Source organism: Dasypus novemcinctus, chromosome 10 (assembly GCF_030445035.2).
Source record: "Dasypus novemcinctus isolate mDasNov1 chromosome 10, mDasNov1.1.hap2, whole genome shotgun sequence".
Classification (NCBI taxonomy): Eukaryota; Metazoa; Chordata; class Mammalia; order Cingulata; family Dasypodidae; genus Dasypus; species Dasypus novemcinctus.
In genome coordinates, this window is record NC_080682.1 from 29,126,590 (window position 1) to 29,145,270 (window position 18,681).

General features: G+C 34.4%; 1 protein-coding gene across 1 annotated transcript; it reads right to left on the reverse strand.

Annotated features, from left to right (window-relative positions):
* Positions 1–12,623: 12,623 nt before the first annotated feature.
* Positions 12,624–13,571, reverse strand: LOC131280286 (olfactory receptor 8H1-like). The gene has a single exon (XM_058306389.1). It carries the CDS (start codon positions 13,569–13,571, stop codon positions 12,624–12,626), a length of 948 nt encoding a protein of 315 aa, XP_058162372.1.
* Between the last annotated feature and the right edge of the window lie 5,110 nt (positions 13,572–18,681).

An 18,681-nucleotide genomic window follows, 5' to 3' on the forward strand; every position in this document is an offset into this window, starting at 1 on the left:
AAATATTAATGACATGGCCATGAAATCTTTTTGACAGAATTAAAATAGAAAAACACCTTATATTTTCATTAAGTTAAAATTAGAAAAACAAAAAGAATTGTAAAACATTTGGCAAAGACCAAAAATGAAGAATTTATTGATATATATTTCTAGAGAAGAAACTGAGAAAAAGAAAATGTAGGAGGTGGGGCAAGATTGTGTCTAAGTGAGTGCACCCTCATCATCTCTCCTGCAAAAACTGGCTGAATGGGGACAGAATCCTGGCTGAGTGAGAGTTTTGGGAACTCACAAAGCAGGAGGTTTCTGGACATTGACCTGGAGAGAATACTACAAAAGGAGTGCTTGCTCAAGGTAAAGCCAACTGTTTGACACTAGAGCCGTAAGCTGTGGGAAGGTTAAACCTTTCCCCTAGGGCTGATAACTGCAGCACTCCCTGAACACCACTGGTCACCCAGCAGCATTCCTGAGCCCCTTGTTCTCCAAATATGTGATCCCTGAATCCATGTTCCCTAAACTTTGCATTCGCAGAACCCCACATTCCCTGTAATCCATGTTCCCTAAACCCATGTTCCCTGAGCCTGAATTCCTGCAAGCCCATGTTTCCTGAACTTGGCACTCCCAAGACCCCAGCATTCCCATAGTTCTCTGTTCTTGGACAAACTCCAAGAGTGGGAGGGTTTTGGTGAGAGGTGCAGAGGGGCCTGAAAAGTGCATGTTAAATTGTCTGGTCCCCCCTATTTTGAGCTTGGAGGAGCATGTGAACTGGTTTAGGGAGAGGCTAGGAAGAGAGAAGAGGTGAATCTGCTGAGAGAGGCTGATTTATCTAAACACCCTGGGAGAGGGAAACTTGATCTGGAAGAAGGTGGAGGCAAGCAATTAACTAGTCCTGCATAACACATCCAAGGGAGGAGGACAGTAGGACGTGCTTGGTAGCTTCCTAATGGCATTTTTAAGGTTTTTGGCAAGGTGTGGGTACTCTCTTTTAAAGAAACTAAGAGTCATTATTTTTTGTGGTGAGTTGGTTGACCAGGATCACATTTTGGGGGAGCTCTTACATGGCCTTCTGGCTGCTCTGGAAGAGAGGGAAGTGAGGAAGGGAGAAGTAGGAAGGATAGACTCCTAAGCAGTTTATTCAATTTAGAAGAGGATTCCTTGCTTGAGGCCTTGTCTGGTCTTTTTTGTTTGTTTGTTTTCTTGTCTTTCCTTTTACTTTATCCCCCCAAAGCCTTTTTCCCCTCTTTTTTTCCCCCTTATTTTCTATTAGGTGCTGCAGGCAGTAATTCTTGTCTGCTGTGCTTCCTTATCCTTTATTTCTTCTTTTCTGTGTTACTGATTTTGGTTACCAATGCTATCCCCTTTCCATCTTCCTATCTTCCATTGTCTGTTGTTTCTCTTACATTCCAACTATCATTTTTAGCCCCCCATTTTTCTGACTTTTATTTGTAATGATCTCTATTCTGTTTTCTATCTTTTATTCCCTATTAATGTGACTGTCTTTTCTTTTCTCTTTCCCTCTCTCCTGACCACATTGCCCTTTTAATTCATACTACATTCCTCTCCATTTTCAGTTAACCCTCTCATTGTAGGTACTCCTTTTTTTTTTTTTTTTACTTTTATAACTCAACACAGTTTACATGAGTTCAATATCCATTCTCCTAGGTCTCACATGGATCTTCTGCTAACATTTACTATCAATACTACTATTACAATTTTTCTTTGCTTACCTATTTTCCTTTCCCTGGCCCTAAATTTTTCCTTGAAGGGAGCTTAGACAACAACAAGAAAATAGAATAAGAAGAAGTGTCGAAGAGAAGACAACACACACACACGAACAGCACCTAATTAAGCCACGAGACTAGATAGGAAAGCTAAGCAACTGTACAAACCCATCAAGATAAAATGATGACCAGACAGCAACAAAAACTTACAAACCATACCAATAATCAGGAAAGCATGGCCCAATCCAATGAACAAAGTAAAAACAAGGAAGAGGAGCAGAACATCGAACAACTAATCAAAACTCTTAAAACATATATCATGGATCAATTTAATGAAGTTAAGGAAGAGAGTAAGTACATTAAGAAAACACTTGGAGAGTGTACAGAAGAAATTGTAAATATACATCAAAAGATAACAGATATGATGGTGATGAATGGCACAATCCAAGAAATAAAAAAAATACACTCTTAGCAATTAACAGCAGATTTGAGGAGGCAGAGAAAAGATTTAGTGATGAAATCAAACAGATAGTAGAAATGATCAATAAAAAGAGAAAAAATCCAGCAGCAACATAGGGAACTAAAAGACAGCACAAAATTCACAAACATACATTCTAGACATCCCAGCAGGAGAAGAGAAGGGAAGGGGTAGAAAAGAGGTCTTGGAGAAAATAATGTCTGAAAAATTACCAAACCTATTGAGGGAGATAGATGTACATGTCCAGGAAGAATAATGCACCCTAAACAGCATAAATCACTACAGAACTATCCCAAGACTTATACTTGCCAAATTATCCAATGCTCAAAGAGAAAATACTGAAGGCAGCTAGAGAAAAGAAAAAAATCACATACAAGGGAAGTTCAATATGATTAAGTGCTGATTTTGCATCTGAAACCATGGAGGCAAGAAGGCAGTGGTATGACATAGTCAAGCTTCTAAAAGAAAAAAAAAAAAATCCAGCCAAGAATACTGTACTCAGCAAAGCTGGCCTTCAAAAATAATGGAGAGTTCAAAATATTCACAGATAAACAGAAACTAAGAGAGTATGCCAACAAGAAACCTGCCCATCAAGAATTACTAAAGGGACTTCTGCAGGAGGAAAGAAAAAACAGATTGACAGAGTTGGAGGAGAATGCATGAACAACTAAAAAGACAAAAAAGGAAACAAACAACAAATGACATACACAAATCTGAAGAGAATGCGCCTAATGTAAGTAATTCCTTGAAAGTAATAACACTGAATGTCAATGGATTAAACTCACCTGTCAAGAGACACAGATTGGAAGAATGGATAAGGAAATATGCTGTCTACAAGAAACCCACCTTAGACCCAAGGATTCAATGAGGAAGAAAGTGAATGGCTGGAAAACAATCTTACAGGCAAACAATAACCAAAAAAGGGCCATCACAGCTATATTAATATCAGACAAAAAAGACTTTAAATGTAAAACTACTGTGACAGACAAAGATGGACATTACATATTAGTAAAAGGGGTAATCGTTCAAGAGAAAGAACTATCATAAACATTTATGCTCTAAACAAGGCACAACCAAGTACATGAGGCAAACACTGGGAAAACTAAGTGAAGGAATAGATGCCTCTACAATTATAGTGGGGAACTTTAATAGACCACTACCACCATTGGACAGAGCATCTCAACAGAGAATCAATAAAGAAACAAAGTCTTTGAACAGTATATTAGAGGAGCTGGACCTAATAAACATATACAAAACATTACAACCAAATACAGCAGGATATGCATTCTTCTCAAGCACACATGGATCATTCTCCAAGATAGACCACACTCTAAGACACAAAGGAAGTCTCCATGAATTCAGAAAGATTGAAATCATACTAAATAATTTCTCTGAACAGAGTGGAATGAAGCTGGAAATCTGCAAGGGCCAGACAACCAGCTTAGGAATGGTATAATATTGTAACAGGGATAGACATATTGACCAATGAAACTGAATTGAGAGTTCTTATATAGACCCTCACATATACAGTCTTCTGATATTTAAAAAGGTCACCAAACCCACTCACCAGGGAGTGGGCTTCTTCAACAAATGGTGCTTGGAGAACTGGATAACCATATGCAAAAGAATGAAAGGAGATTACCATCTCATATCTTACAAGAAAATCAACTCAAGTGGACCAAAAGCCTAAATATAAGAGACAAGTCCATAGAGACCTTGGAAAACAATGTAGGGGAGAATCTACAGGACCTACCTTGTAATACGAAATGGCTTCATGAACTTCACACTCAAAGCACAAGCAGCCAAAGAACAAATAGATAAATGGGACCTCCTCAAAATTAAAGTATTTCGCACCTCAAAGGAGTTTGTCAAAAAAGTGAAAAGATAGCCTAACCAATGGGAGAAAAATATTTGATAACCATATTTCTGAAAAGATACTAATACCCTGCATATATTAAGAAATTCTGTATCTCAAAATTAAAAAGACAAACAGTCCATTTTAAAAATGGGCAAGAGATTTGAGCAAATGCTTCTCCAAAAAAGAAATTCAAATGGCTAAAAAGCACATGAAAAGATGCTCAAAATCACCAGCTATTAGGGAAATGCAAATAAAAACTGCAATGATTTACCATCTTACTCCCATTAGACTGGCAGCTCTTAAAAACAGAAGACTACAAGTGTTGGAGAGGATATGGAAGAATGGGAACCCTCATCCACTGCACGTGGGAATGCAGAAGAATTCAGCCATTCTGGAGGGAAGTTTGGTGGTTTCTTAAGGAATTAACTATAGATTTGTCATATGACCCAGCAATTACACTGCTCTCAGTAGAATTGAAAACAAGGGGGACACAAATGGATATATGCTCACCAATGTCCATAGTGGCATTACTTAATATTGCCAAAAGTTGGAGATGAATGGATAAACAAAATGTGGTATATACATACAATGGAATACTACTCAGCTATAAGAAGGAATTCAGTACAAACACTTGGGATAACATGGATAAATCTTGAGGACCTTATGTTGAGTGAAGCAAGTCAGGCATTAAAGAACAAATACTACATGACCACTCTAATGTGAAATAAGTAAACCAAGCTGTCTCAGAGAGCTAGAGACTGAACGATAGGCTTAAAAAAAGTTGTGGAGGAGAGGAAGGTTATGAGTTGACGCCTACATGCGTGAAATCTATGATAAAGTGGAGGTAAGTAATTGTACAGGGAAGAGATATGATGGAAACATAGAGATACTATTGGGTGGGGCTTTGTAGGCTTGAGGGGGGCTAGGGATGCAAGGATGGGTCAGATGACCCAAGGAATTGGGGGAAGTGTTGGGGTGGACAGATGAACATAGGAGATTGTCAGGTATGCAGTTGAAACTATAACGTTGAGAAAACTCTAGAAAATATAAGAAAGGTTTACCTGCTTAAGATACTTAATGGAGGACATCTGACACAGGGGAAGGTTTCTAAGGAGTGTGTGAGTTTTCATCTTGTAATAGTGTGTTATATCATTGGGTGGAGACCCTTGCAATGACTGGGAAAGTGTACCTCCATCCTGGGGAGGTCTAGTGTTCTCAAACATAGGAATTGTGGCTCTCAGGAGAATTGGTGGCTCCCAAAGGGGGAGGGCAGTGTAGTGTCTCAAACCCTCAGCATTGTTGCAAATATCTGTGACACTGATCCTTCAGGCAGTGAATCTTGGTTGTTACTGTAGGCCATAAGGAGAGGGTGAGAGATGAATAGAATAGATGGAAGCAGGGTAACTGGGGGCAATGGAAGTGTTCCAAAAGGACATGCAAAGATGGATATAGGACATGTTAAATTTCACCAAAAATGTATACAAGTCTACAGGCCAAAATGTAAACCATAATGCAAACCATAATGTAACTAAAAATTTAGAAAATTATACAGTCTAAAATATAAACCACAATTGTAAATCAAAATGGAACCATGTTTGGTATCTATTTTTCAATGTCTGTACGTCAGCTGCAGCAAATATAACATGAACTTGTAAAAGGATCTTTGCTGGGGAAGGGGGAAAAGGGTTTGATGTTGGATATATGGTAATCCCCTATATTGTATATGTGACTATACTGTGATCTAAAACATTTTTGAAGACAAAATTAAAAATTAAAAAAAAATGTAGACACTGAGGAAGGAGTGAAAGTTATTGCCTTGCCCCTGTACATACCTATTACAGAGAATGGCAAAATGTCAAAAACAAAATTTTATGATATTTTTCATTTTTAATTCCTCAATTTATTTTTTACTTTATTTTAGTTTCTCTAGTATGTATTCTATTTCTAATCTTTACACCTATCATTACTATTTCATTTTCCTACTAATTGAATTTGACAATATATTAGGCTTCATTTCTGAAGAAGTTTTGGACCACAGAGGGGTTCAACTATGGTAGGGGGGAGCACTGGTATGGGGTGTAATGGGGGCTACATGATTGGAAGGGAGTTCTACAGGGCATTGATATATGGTATATAAAAATGTTCAAATATTCATTTGTTATTTTCATCGTAGTTAAACTTACAAACATCAACTGTGGTAATGCTGAGTTCCTAGCCAAGGGAGCTCTATCACATTCCCCAATGGAATGGTAACAATCTCCCAAGTGCAAGCTCAAAGACCATTGAAGGATGTCCAATGATGAGCCCTTGATGGTGATGACTGTGCTTATGGGCCTGTGTGCTTGAAATTTCGACTAGGCCTAGAGCTGCAGGGTGCCTAAGAGTAAACTCCTGATAGCTTCCATGTTGCTCAAATGTGGCCACTCTCTCAGTCAAACTCAGCATGTAAATGCAATAACTTCCTCCCAGCATGGGACATGACTCCTGGGGATGAGCCTCCCTGGTGCCAAGGGATTACTAGCTGGTGATCGCTAGCTGGTGATGCAACTGACAAAAAGACCTTGAATAAAAGGGGGATAATGCAATAGACAAATGAGTTTATATTGCTAAGACTCTTCAAAAAAGTTGGGAGATCATCAGAGGGGTAGTGCTTATGCATGTCTCAGTAGGATCCCAGAGACAGCCAAAGTAGATACAATCCCAGGTACTGGTGCTCCTGAGGACTACAGAGACACACAGGTTCTATGGTCATGGCAAATGGCTCTGGATTTCAGTGCCTTGTCCGTGGGCCCTACTTTGCAATTTGTGTTCCTGAGTGTGATGGAGTTGGACTTAGATGTGACCTTTTACACATGTCTCTTCTGTCACTTTTACTTAACCTGTGGTTGCCACTGGGGTTATTGTACACTCAGGAAACTTGAATATCTGGACTGGCCATGTGCCAGCTAGGCCCTGAGACTCAGTAGAGTTGCAACTCCTACTCTCCGGTTCATTGAACTTACCGGGTCAGCTAACAGGGAGGTGAAGTTGGTCAGCCACCACACCAGGGAAACAAGAGTGCCTACAACTCTGAACAGAAGAATCACATTCATCATCCATGTGGTATCTAAGCCCCCTCTCAATTTAGAGGTGGAGTGAACATCATCATCCCAGGGCCCACAGGATGGAGGAATAAAATATGGATTAGAGTGGACTTACTGGTATTCTACTATAGACCTATTGTTGACTCTGGCAATTGAAGAAATTGTATCATTGATATGGAGACAGTGGCCATGGTAGTTGCTGAGGGCAGGGAATGGGAAGCAGAGATGTGATGTGGGGGCATTTTTGGGACTTGGAATTGTCCTAAATGATATTGCAGGACAGATGCTGGACGTTATATATCCTGCCATAACCCACTGAATGAACTGGGGCAGAGTGTAAACTACAATGTAAACTATAATCCATGTGGTGCAGCAATGCTCCAAAATGCATTCGCCAAATACAATGAATTTGCCTCTATGATGAAAGAGGTTGTTGATGTGGGAGAAGTGGGGTGGGGAGGGGTGTGGGGTATATGGGAACCTCATATTTGTTGATGTAATATTTTTTGTGATCTATGTTCTTTAAAAAAAGGCAATTACATTTATAAAAAAAGTACTATTTTTGATGGTACACAAGGTAGCCTACCACCAGAATACCTACTGCTCTTCTTTCATTACTGTTTCTGAAGGAGTATTGAATTAGAATTACAGTTGGAAAAAAGCACAAAAATAATTTGGTATAAAAACAAAGAACTTTGAGGCAATTTGAAAGGTTTGTTTAACCGATCCCATTTTTAAGTCACATGGAACATTTTAAATAATTTTCAAAATGTTTTTCATTTAAATTTAGTAAAATATTGTGATGTGAATATGTTTATCCACTTTTATAAGTGTGACCATTAAAAAAGGCATTTCATGCATAGTATAGCAAATTTAGGAATAGTACTTAGGTGTTTTTTATCAACATAATATTTTTGGATGTAAAAATCACAATATTCATTCATCATTATGCATTATATCTTTAACTTTTTTTATTTGAGAATTTGTGAGTTAACAAATCAATCCTGCATATCACACAAGATTTACATACATCACCCCACCATCATCTTACATTGTGACACATTTGTTACAAATGATAAAGGAACATCATCATAATATTACAGCTACCTATAGTCCATAGGTTATATTTGGTGTATTTTCCCACATAACTTTGTATTATTAACACCATGTATTAGTATTATACATTTGCTGTAGTTCCTGAGAGAGTATTCTTATATTTGTACTGTTAATTACAGTCCATCATTCACCATGGGGCTCACTGTATGATACAGTTCCCTGCTTCATACAATCCATTCAGAGTGTACACTCAGTTTCTCTCAGTTTCATCAGAGAGTTGTGTTGTTACCAGCTCAGAAATAATTTTTAACTAGTGAGGATGTGCTTCAAAATTTTTTCAGGCTTGGGTCTACTCAAAGAAATAACATAAATATGTAAAACTGAAGCTAAACATATCAAATACTGGATTTTCAAAAATATAATTACTTTAATAATAAGTGTCAAAAGGAAAAGTATGGTGACACATTGTGGGGCTTTAGTCACATATACAAGTAAAGTGTATGGCAAAAATAGCACAAAGATTGGGATGATAACATGAATCCTGCTGCACAAAGTCTAAAAATTCACCTAGAGCAACAGCAATGCAAAGAGAAATGGAAAATGTCAATATAAGGAATGAGTAAGGTATAACTCTATAAGTTACATACAAATATTAAAAGAATAGAAACAAAATGCTGTAAATGTCTTTTATTGTTAAATTTAAAAATTTAGATAAATGTGCAATTACTTAAAGATGCTCACACCAGAAAAATGGGTAACTTGAACACTCTTGTATCCATTTGAGAAGTTGAATGTTTCCTTAAAAATCATTCTACATGAAAGAAAAAAAGCAACAACACAAGGAGTTATTTTCCCAATGTGAAAACCTCATATTTCCCTCAGACTTGCATGTCGAAGGAGTTCTACGTGAATTCTCTTAATACATGCAGAAGAAGACAACATCTCGGGAGAAAGTAGACCAACACAGAAGAAAACTGTGTTCCAGGATTACTTCATGGAAAAGAGCCACCCATAAACCCTAGTCAGCTAAAATCTGCAAAATTGTGCATGATGGATAATAATTTCCCCTTTATTAAGCCATTCTCTTTCTGCATCTTTTTTTTTTCACAGTAGGACATGCTGTACCTGACAAGTTCTTTGGTCCTTCCACAATTCAGTCAAATCACCTGATAAATCTCTTTGCCTTACAGAGTTCTTTCTGTAAATATGACTATACATGTATGTTTGGAAAGATTCAGCTGGTATTGCCAAAATCTTACTGTCTTCTTTTGACAGTTGATAACAACACACATCTCTCAGTGAACCCCCTTCTTTTTGTTATTTTATATATATATATATATGAAAACAATGAATTATTTATTCAGTTCCAATGACAGTAGTATACTTTTATAGAATAACATAGAGTAGTGATGAAAAATGTGAGCTCTAAGGTTCTGCCTGATTCAAATGTAAGCTTGTCCTTTAAGTTGTTGACTGACAATGAACACATTTTGTAATCTCTCTGTTTCTCAATTTTATCTGTTAAATTCAGCCATTCAAATAAATCTACTGAGACAGTCTTCTCAGTGCTGGGGATATAGCATTGAAAATATTGGCAAAATTTTGTGCTCATAGAGTTTCATAGTGAAGAAAAACAGAGGGAAAAAAACATAAGCAAAATATATGGGAAAAGATAGACTATTTAGATGAGGCAATGGCTATGGAAAAAAATTTAGCATGAATGTGGAATGGTGGCAGGTGCGATTTTAAATAGGGTGATAAAGTATTGTTTTAGGAGGAAAGATTGAGAAAAGGTCACAGTCTGAATATATTCTATACAGAGAATTAATATGATATGCTGGTGTGCTCGACGTAGGATCTGTGACATAGAGAAAATTCTGAGATGACTCTTTCATGAACAAGTAGGAGTATGGCTTTTCCTTATTTGAGATTTAATTTCAGGTAATACAAGTACCTACTTCAGAGGTGTCTTATGAACATAAACTATGCTAATTGTTGATCTAAAGCTCTTGGAATTTTGTCCATCCATGCTCATAAATATAACCTATTTATCACATCATTCATCGGAAAACAAAACTCATCAATAATTTCTTATGCTCTACTCTATTCTTATTTTTCTGCATTCTTTAAAGAGCTCAACTTTTAAATTACATATACAATACAAATATAAACAAGAATTTTGTTTCCAAACTACCTCAGACTAGATTTTATATAAAATATGATATACAATGATAGAGATAGTAATGAAAGAGGGATAATGTAAATAATCTAGTGTTCTCATATTGTCCAAAATTTATATTATATTTAATTAATAACAACATAAATTCTTCTTTGGAATATAATATAATTTATTAAATTTAATAAAAACAAAAGCAAATTCTGAACTCATTACTCACTGAAAAATTAGACTATCTCTTGACCATCATTTCTATTACACATGAACAGGACTTCTAAATCACAGTATTGTACATAAATAAAAGGAAAACCAACACAATTGATTAAAAAGATCAGAAAATATAAAAAGTCTTTAAACATAAAAGACAAAATGCATGTATATTAGTTAAAAAGTGCATTTTAAAAAAATTAATTCTTAACAAAGACATCTCTTATTGTATATTAAAAAGAGGAATTTCAGTAAATATAGACCCTAGGCAACATAGAGGTCTGAGCAAAAATGAGACATAATACAATAATTTATGTGGATATTTTCTATAAATTCAGGATTGAGAGGGAAAATGTGCATTTTAATTACATGAATAAATTAAGGAAAAGGGATGAAATGGTGAAAAGTGGTGAAAACGTTACTCCTAAAGCAGATTTTAACATTAATCATTTAAGAAAATGAGCAAATATTATTCTACCAAGAAAACATAACATAATTTAAAGGAAACAACAAATGCTAAAATACATCTCATAACCAGGGAAAATTTCAAATAAAAAAAATCAAGTAACTGAGAAATGCAGAAAACATATTAAAAATATGCATTTAATAGCAGAGTATATTAAAACTTCAATTACAGGTTATGCAGAGCAATTTCTAAGGGAAATTTTAGCCTTCAACTTGAATAAAATTTGTCACAAAATTTGGATTCATTCTCAATTCTTAGGTTTACAAAATATCTCCATCAAAAAGTTTAGAACAAGTAAAGAATTTAATTCAATAATTTATTTCTTTTATACAACAAGATTATAGAAATCAGGAGAAAGGACGTGATTAATTTTTATTCAAACTGAGTTAAACAAAAATCACTACTTACTGAAACTTGTTGACACATCATATAATGATAGGGTTTTCAAATAGCAGGTAGATACAAGAGAAATAGAAATATTATTGTATAAAGGTATTTAACCTGATGAATTCATAAACTGTCAGATTTTAAAGTATTCTAAGATGAGATTCTTGATTTTGCTTATGTACAAAGAAAAGGTTCAATTCTCAATATTAAATGACAGAGGAATTAACAAATATTTTAGGGATGAGTGGAAATTGAAAGCTGAAAAAAATAGAAGATGTCAAAAATGGTTTATATATATGTAAAATATGCATACACAGTGATCTTAGCTTGGAGGACTATGAAAAATTAATACATTTTTAGAATATTTTTAATTTTTTAATAATTCAAAATATCCAAATTTTCTTCAACGATCACATAGATATTTTTCTATATATTAATTCTATCTCCATATTTTACTTTGCTCTAAAACCAAATATTGAAGCATTGGTTTTAGTTGTTAGTTTGCTTACTAATAAATTTAACTGTAAGTATGCACACAGCACCAGAAAATAGTTTCCTAATAAAAGCCATTGATTTTTCAAAATTTATAAAGAATATAAGTATTCTGTAATATGCCTGGAATTTATTAGTACTGGATTAAAATGTGCAATTCATCATCTGTTTTAATGTTTATAATATGATTATGGATTTAATAGTATTATTTTTCTTACACATTCAAGAAAATTACATTCAAAGTTTCAGTGACTTACTAAGTTATATACAACTAATATGCCAGCATATCTAGAAATTAAACCTTGGATTTTTCCACCCCAAAGCAGAATTAATTTTTACTGTGCAATATTTCTTCTCTACAGAATAAAGCGCCTTCAGAAAGTATTCTCCATAATAAAAATATGTGATATTGGATTATTCATGGGGAAGTCTATGATACAATTTGAAAGATAAAATCACATTTTTTGGACATTAGTTGTCCTAAAATATACAGTATTTAAACCACAATGTATACCCATATCTCGTGGCGTCCAATATTTCTAAAAACTTTATTAGAAATGTTCCAGATCATGTATGATCAAGCAGATGATCGTTCAACAGAAATGCAAACTAATTAAAGGATACTTTTCTATTTAGAGAATGACCAAATGACTACCCAATAAGAAAGAAAGGAAAGATGAGCTTAAATATTCAGTATTACTGTCATTTAAATTTCCTGGAGCCCTCTCTTTTCTGCATGATTCTAATGAAAGCATTTTTCACCTCTTTGTTCCTAAGACTATAAATGAGTGGATTCAGCATGGGGATCACCATTGTATAAAACACAGAGGCCACTTGCTCCTTTCCCAAAGAATAGGACTTCTTTGGTTTTAAATAAGTAAAAGTCATAGTACTGAAAAATATGGTGACTCCCAGGAGGTGGGAGGCACAGGTAGAGAAGGCTTTGCGCTTTCCTGAAGTTGAATTAATTTTCAGGATAGTAGACAGAATGGACCCATAGGACATGGAGATTGCCATGAGAGACACCACTGCAGTTATGCCAGAGAGAATGATTATCATGATTTCAGTGTCATGAGTGTCAGTGCAGGACAGGGCTAAAATTGGGGTTGTGTCACAGAAAAAGTGATAGATTACATTGGAGTTGCAGAAATGCAAACTGTTCATGCAAAGAATATTGACCAAGGAGTCAGTAAAACCAATCACATAAGACCCAGTGATGAATGTACAGCAGTGTTTCATAGACATAACAACTGGGTAGTGAAGAGGATTGCAGATAGCTACATAGCGGTCATAGGCCATTGAAGAGAGAAGGAAAAATTCAGTGGCACCTAAGAAAACAAAAAAATACATCTGGGTGAAGCAGCCTTTGAATGAAATACACTTGGATGAAGTCAGTAAATTCTCTAAGGTTTTAGGTATGATGACAGTTGAGTAACTGAGATCAAGGAATGACAAGTGACTGAGGAAAAAGTACATGGGGGTATGAAGTTGGGTATCCAGTTGAATTATCAGTATCATCCCTGCATTCCCCAACAGGGTAATCAAGTATATCAGGAGAAACAGCATAAAGAGGACCTGCCGAATCTCTTCAGAATCTGTCAATCCCATAAGGATGAAGCCAGCCACGTTTGTTCTATTCCGAATCCCCATAGTTTTCAAGTGTTGTAAACTGTTGAGAAATTAAAGGTGATACTTAAAATGAATGGCTTCAAGAAGGTTTTTTTACTATATGGATCATCTGGCAGTTTAAAATGTTGATGTAATGTCTTCAGAAATTCATAATAAAGAGTAAGATGATAAATATGACTGGAAAGAGCTTATTTTAACTAATAAATAAATATTAAGTATAAATAATCATAGGAATATTATATAATAGAAGCTAATATATATTGCATAATTAAAAAGAACTCAGCAATGTTAAAATACTTTGTTTTATTTACACATTTTCCAGATGACAATATTGTATCATAGGTATTAGTATTGCACACAATTTTTAAATGAGAAAAAGAACACAGAAATTTAAGTATTTTATCCAGAGTCACAGTTGTGTTGGACATGTGATTCTATCAAGACTGTTTAGTCCAGAGATCAAGCTAAGATACCATATCAGTACTTATAATTAATTTCAGAAAAATATAAATAATTGATGGATATATAAGAAGCAATGATAGAGGGTTTTTGCCTTGTGTACTGTGCTTTTTGTTATCAGTATTATTCAATATAAGTGGAAGATCAGAAATGAAAACCTTAAGCTTCTTTAATGGGGTATAATAAGACAGCAGCCCATACATTATTATTAACTTAAAAGGTATGTTTTTAACTCAACATTTAAAATCATACTTCTTCCAAAATTATATTTTCAGTATACATATACTTTGTCGATGATTCTGCTTCTATCAATTCTATAATTCTATATTTGCATTTCTATAATCCAGTATTACTTAGGTGCAGCCAAATTTTGTGTGTATATATATATATACACACACATATGCATATATTTATGCATATATTCTGGTCCTTCAAATAATATCCCCGTTTTTTTGAAATAAACTAAAATGTTCTAACTGAGAATAATGCTTACCATGAACTAAAGATCTAGAAATTTATCAATCTCAAGTTTTTCTCACAAATAAAGCATGTAAACCTTATAAGGAGACTGTAATTTCTCTGATTTATTATTTGTATCCTTCAAGATAAGTTATGTTTACCTTTTGTACATCCATTTTTATTTTATTCAGTTCCTATCCAAACAAAAAGTTCACCAGAAATTAAGTCTCACGAGTATACCAAGAGCTACTGTGAACTCAAGCAGAGCAAACTATTCATTTCCTTTCACCCTGATAATTCTATGACTCCTCTTATTTTGAAGATTATTGATTCTGCCCATTTGGTCATTCATGGTGTCACTTTCCAAGGAAGGTTGTTTGGCCTGTTCCCAAGACTAATGTTTCCATGTTAAGTGTGAACCAGAGAGGTCCTTCTCACTTTGAAACCAGGTAATGTTGAGCATCATTTTTTTTTCCGGTATTCGTTTGTGATGTTCTAGTTGATGTCCATGAGAGGGTAAAAGAGAAATTATGTCTAGAGAAATAATTAATCTGTGGTTTAAGGCCAGAAAATTAACCACCAGGTATGTAATAACACCTTTTTTTTGCAATGTAACATTTTTTGTATTTAAAAGTGTGACACAACCATAAGAGAAAACATTGTTCGTTACACAAAATTAGAATATAAGAAAACTTTAAGTAGAAAATGAAATTCATTCATAGATATCTTTATCCCTCACATGTATTTTCTTCCAATTATTTCCCTCTGTGCATAAATGCTTTTTTATATTTGTGTTTACATAATTTTTATCACACTGTATTTCAGTAGCATCCTAATATTATTATTAAATATTTATAATACACCTAGACTTATATTATTTATTAGAGGTTTGTAAAACCCATAATTTCATGTTTTTTACATAGGCTAGGTTTCCATAACTAACTTCTTTTAATGAGTGTGTACCAACTGATGAAGGGGCATTATTGAGGCATCACAGGGAAATATGGTGCAGTTTCTCCATTCAGGTCTGATAATGTCATCTAAATCATCTACATAGCAGAGGTATTGTTGTATTCAGCCACAACAAATATGTGCCACATTTTATTATTTAGGCTCTTGGCTTTTATTATATTAAAGAAACATGGAAAAAGAGCATAAAAATCAGTGTTGAGATGACTAAATATTTTCTAATTAATTTTATGGACAAAAGTTCATTTCATCTATATTAAATAGGTGACATTCTTTCATGTGAACCTTGCAAAAATAAATGATGGATGGAATCAATTCTCATGTAGATTTACAATCTACTCATTCAAGAAAACTATTCACACTAGAATTTCAGGAGTGATTGATGATATGGATCAAGGAGATACAAAATAAATTTTCATTATCAAAGTCAGTAATACTGAGAAAAACTTCTGTAGAGATTAAAAAGCCAGTATCAATTTAATTCATAATTGAGATTTAAACCAAAGGAGACCTTCTATGTCAATGTCATTTCAGTAGGGCCTCCTTCCTCCTTTCAAAATCTCCATGAAAGAGTTTTTCATTACAACATTGAAATAATTTTATAGCTATTAAATGAAACTTCAAATAATAAAAATGAGTTGACAAAAATATATTACAAAAATAATTTTATGACTAAAGTTTTTTCAGTGAATCTTTATTGGTGAGATTCAAATATGTCATTTTAAATAGTAAAATAATTTTAGTAGAAGATCAAGAGTGCAAAAAAGAAAAGAAATTTGATTCGTTTGTTCTACTTTTTAAAACATTAGAACTTTATCCCTGACAATTTTTCAATACCATTATTTTTTAAGACTTCTAATCCTCAAATAAATTCTGCCAATTTTTGTTTTATGTTCCTGAAGCACTTTTAAGGAATATAATAATTTTCTGAAAAATTAGCTCTATTGTCATTTGATACTGTCCTTCATATCTCTGGAATACAGAGGTCTAATTTTTCTAATTATACTGCATTGTACAATAGTACTATATGCTCATATTTACAGGTATATATTCTAACATACTTTTGCTATTCATCTATTCTTTATAGTTATCATATAATTGGTGTTTACTTTTAATAGAGTCAATTGCAGAGTCTTTTAAATTGAGTGATTATTCCACTTATAATTGAAATAATTATTTATGGTCTATTTTCACATTGTATCTGATATTCTGATTCTTCTCTCCTGGATTATTTTGGTTAATAAGGTTAATAAAATAATAATAAATATTATTCTCAAAATTTTATTTTAACCATATTTCATTGTATTATATTGTAATGATAGTTTTAGGAAGTAAATTTGCATTCTTAAATTATTCTTCACATAATATTATTGTTATAGCTGCTAGGCCACCAAAGCCACAGTTATCTATTGAAACACAGAGCTTTTGAGAAACTAGCAAAAGAAAACCATTTTCCTCAAAACTCTAGAATACATTTTAATGATTGCATTAACTGAGTGGCTGCTCAATCAATAAAATAAAACTTAAAATTGGTGACACAAAGCTAGACTCTTCCCCTAACACCCCTCCTAACACAGGGTAGACCAGCCTGCACTCTCATTGTTGGTTCCTGACTTTGTTTCTGAGGAGGCAGAGTAAACCTCATGTGCATACAGAGGTGCATTCAGGTGCATCCAATCTACCCAGTGTATCCTGAAAGCATGATCAAGAACACTCATCTCTGTATTACCATTTTAGTACATGTACTTCAGGCAGAAACAGACTGAAAACAGCAAAACCAGTTTAAGAAACAATGCATTTAAAGAAGCCTGGGATAGAGGATTTCTGTTTTTAAGACACAAAACACAGCACACGGAAGCTGTGTGTGGGGGTGCAGTCTATTTCATAGGAATAGAGAAGTCATTCCAATTTCCATAAACAGGGTAGTTGCCAAGTCTGGGCATAAGAACAGGACAAAACACAGGACAAGAAGGATAAAATATCCTACATTTGTTTCAGGTTGATCTCTTTGCTAGAAGAGTTATACTCTGAAGGAGAGTACATTAGTCAGCCAAAAGGGATGCTGAAGCAAAGTACCAGAACTCTGTTGACTTTTAAAAGGGTATTTATTTGTGGTGGAAGCTTATAGTCACAAGATCCTAAAGAATCCTACTCAAGGTACCATAAGAGGTACTTTGTGACCCAAAGTCATTTGCCATGTTTTTGAACAAGATAAAGAGTGATGGCTGTGAAGTTTCAAACTTCCTTCTTTCTTATAAGGCTCTGCGTTCCCAGCTTCTTCTGATCTCAGCTGTACTCTGGCATAAGGTCCATCTCTTTCCCCAGTGATCATTTCATTCCATGCTTACCTGCTTTCTTCTCTCAATATGGTCAGCTGTGAACTATCAGGCTCATCTCTTTCTGAGGCATCTGCCATGTCTAATGAGTTGTCTTTATTCCTCTGTGCTATTTTATTCTGTGTATCTACTTCTATGTTCTTGATTGATCATCCACTTATACAGCCTACCAAGAGGGGCAGGGACTCAACATTGCACACCCTAATGATATGGTTGAATCAAAGTCCTAATCTTAACATAATTTAATCAAAGACATCTCAGTTGATTTTAATACAATCAAACAGTATCATGCCCAGAGGAACAGACCATCTTCTGTTATGAATTGAATTCCTTGGAATTCATTATTCATGAATTCCAAAGAACATAGTATCTTCCTTGGGATTCATAAATTATTTCAAACTGCCATAGATATCATCAACCAAAACAGAACCAATTTTCAAGTACAATGAGAAGTTATGTTCTATGTTGGTTTGTTCATTTTTCTTAGGTTCTGACACTCAAAAAAGTATCAGTCATAACACTGTAAGTATAGAGATATAAGAAATGAAATAGTAAGGAACTCAATGCCATAGTTAAAACATTAAAAATGAAAATGCATATGTGCAACAAACATTTACAAGGCAAATAAAGACACAAGAAATGATGGTCCAGTCAAAGAAACAGGATAAATCTTCAGAAATCAGTGAAGAAGAACACAAGATGTTGGGTATGGAGAGGGAAGAATCAGAAAACTCAAGGACAAAACAGTTCGAATGATTCAAGCTGAAGAGATTAAAGAAAAAAGGTGAAAAATGTGAACAGAATCTAAGACAATTTAGGGACATCTTCAAAAATACCAATGAAGGTATAATGGGAATGAAAATTTTTAAAAAAGACATAAGCACATATTCAAGATTCCCAAGGGACAC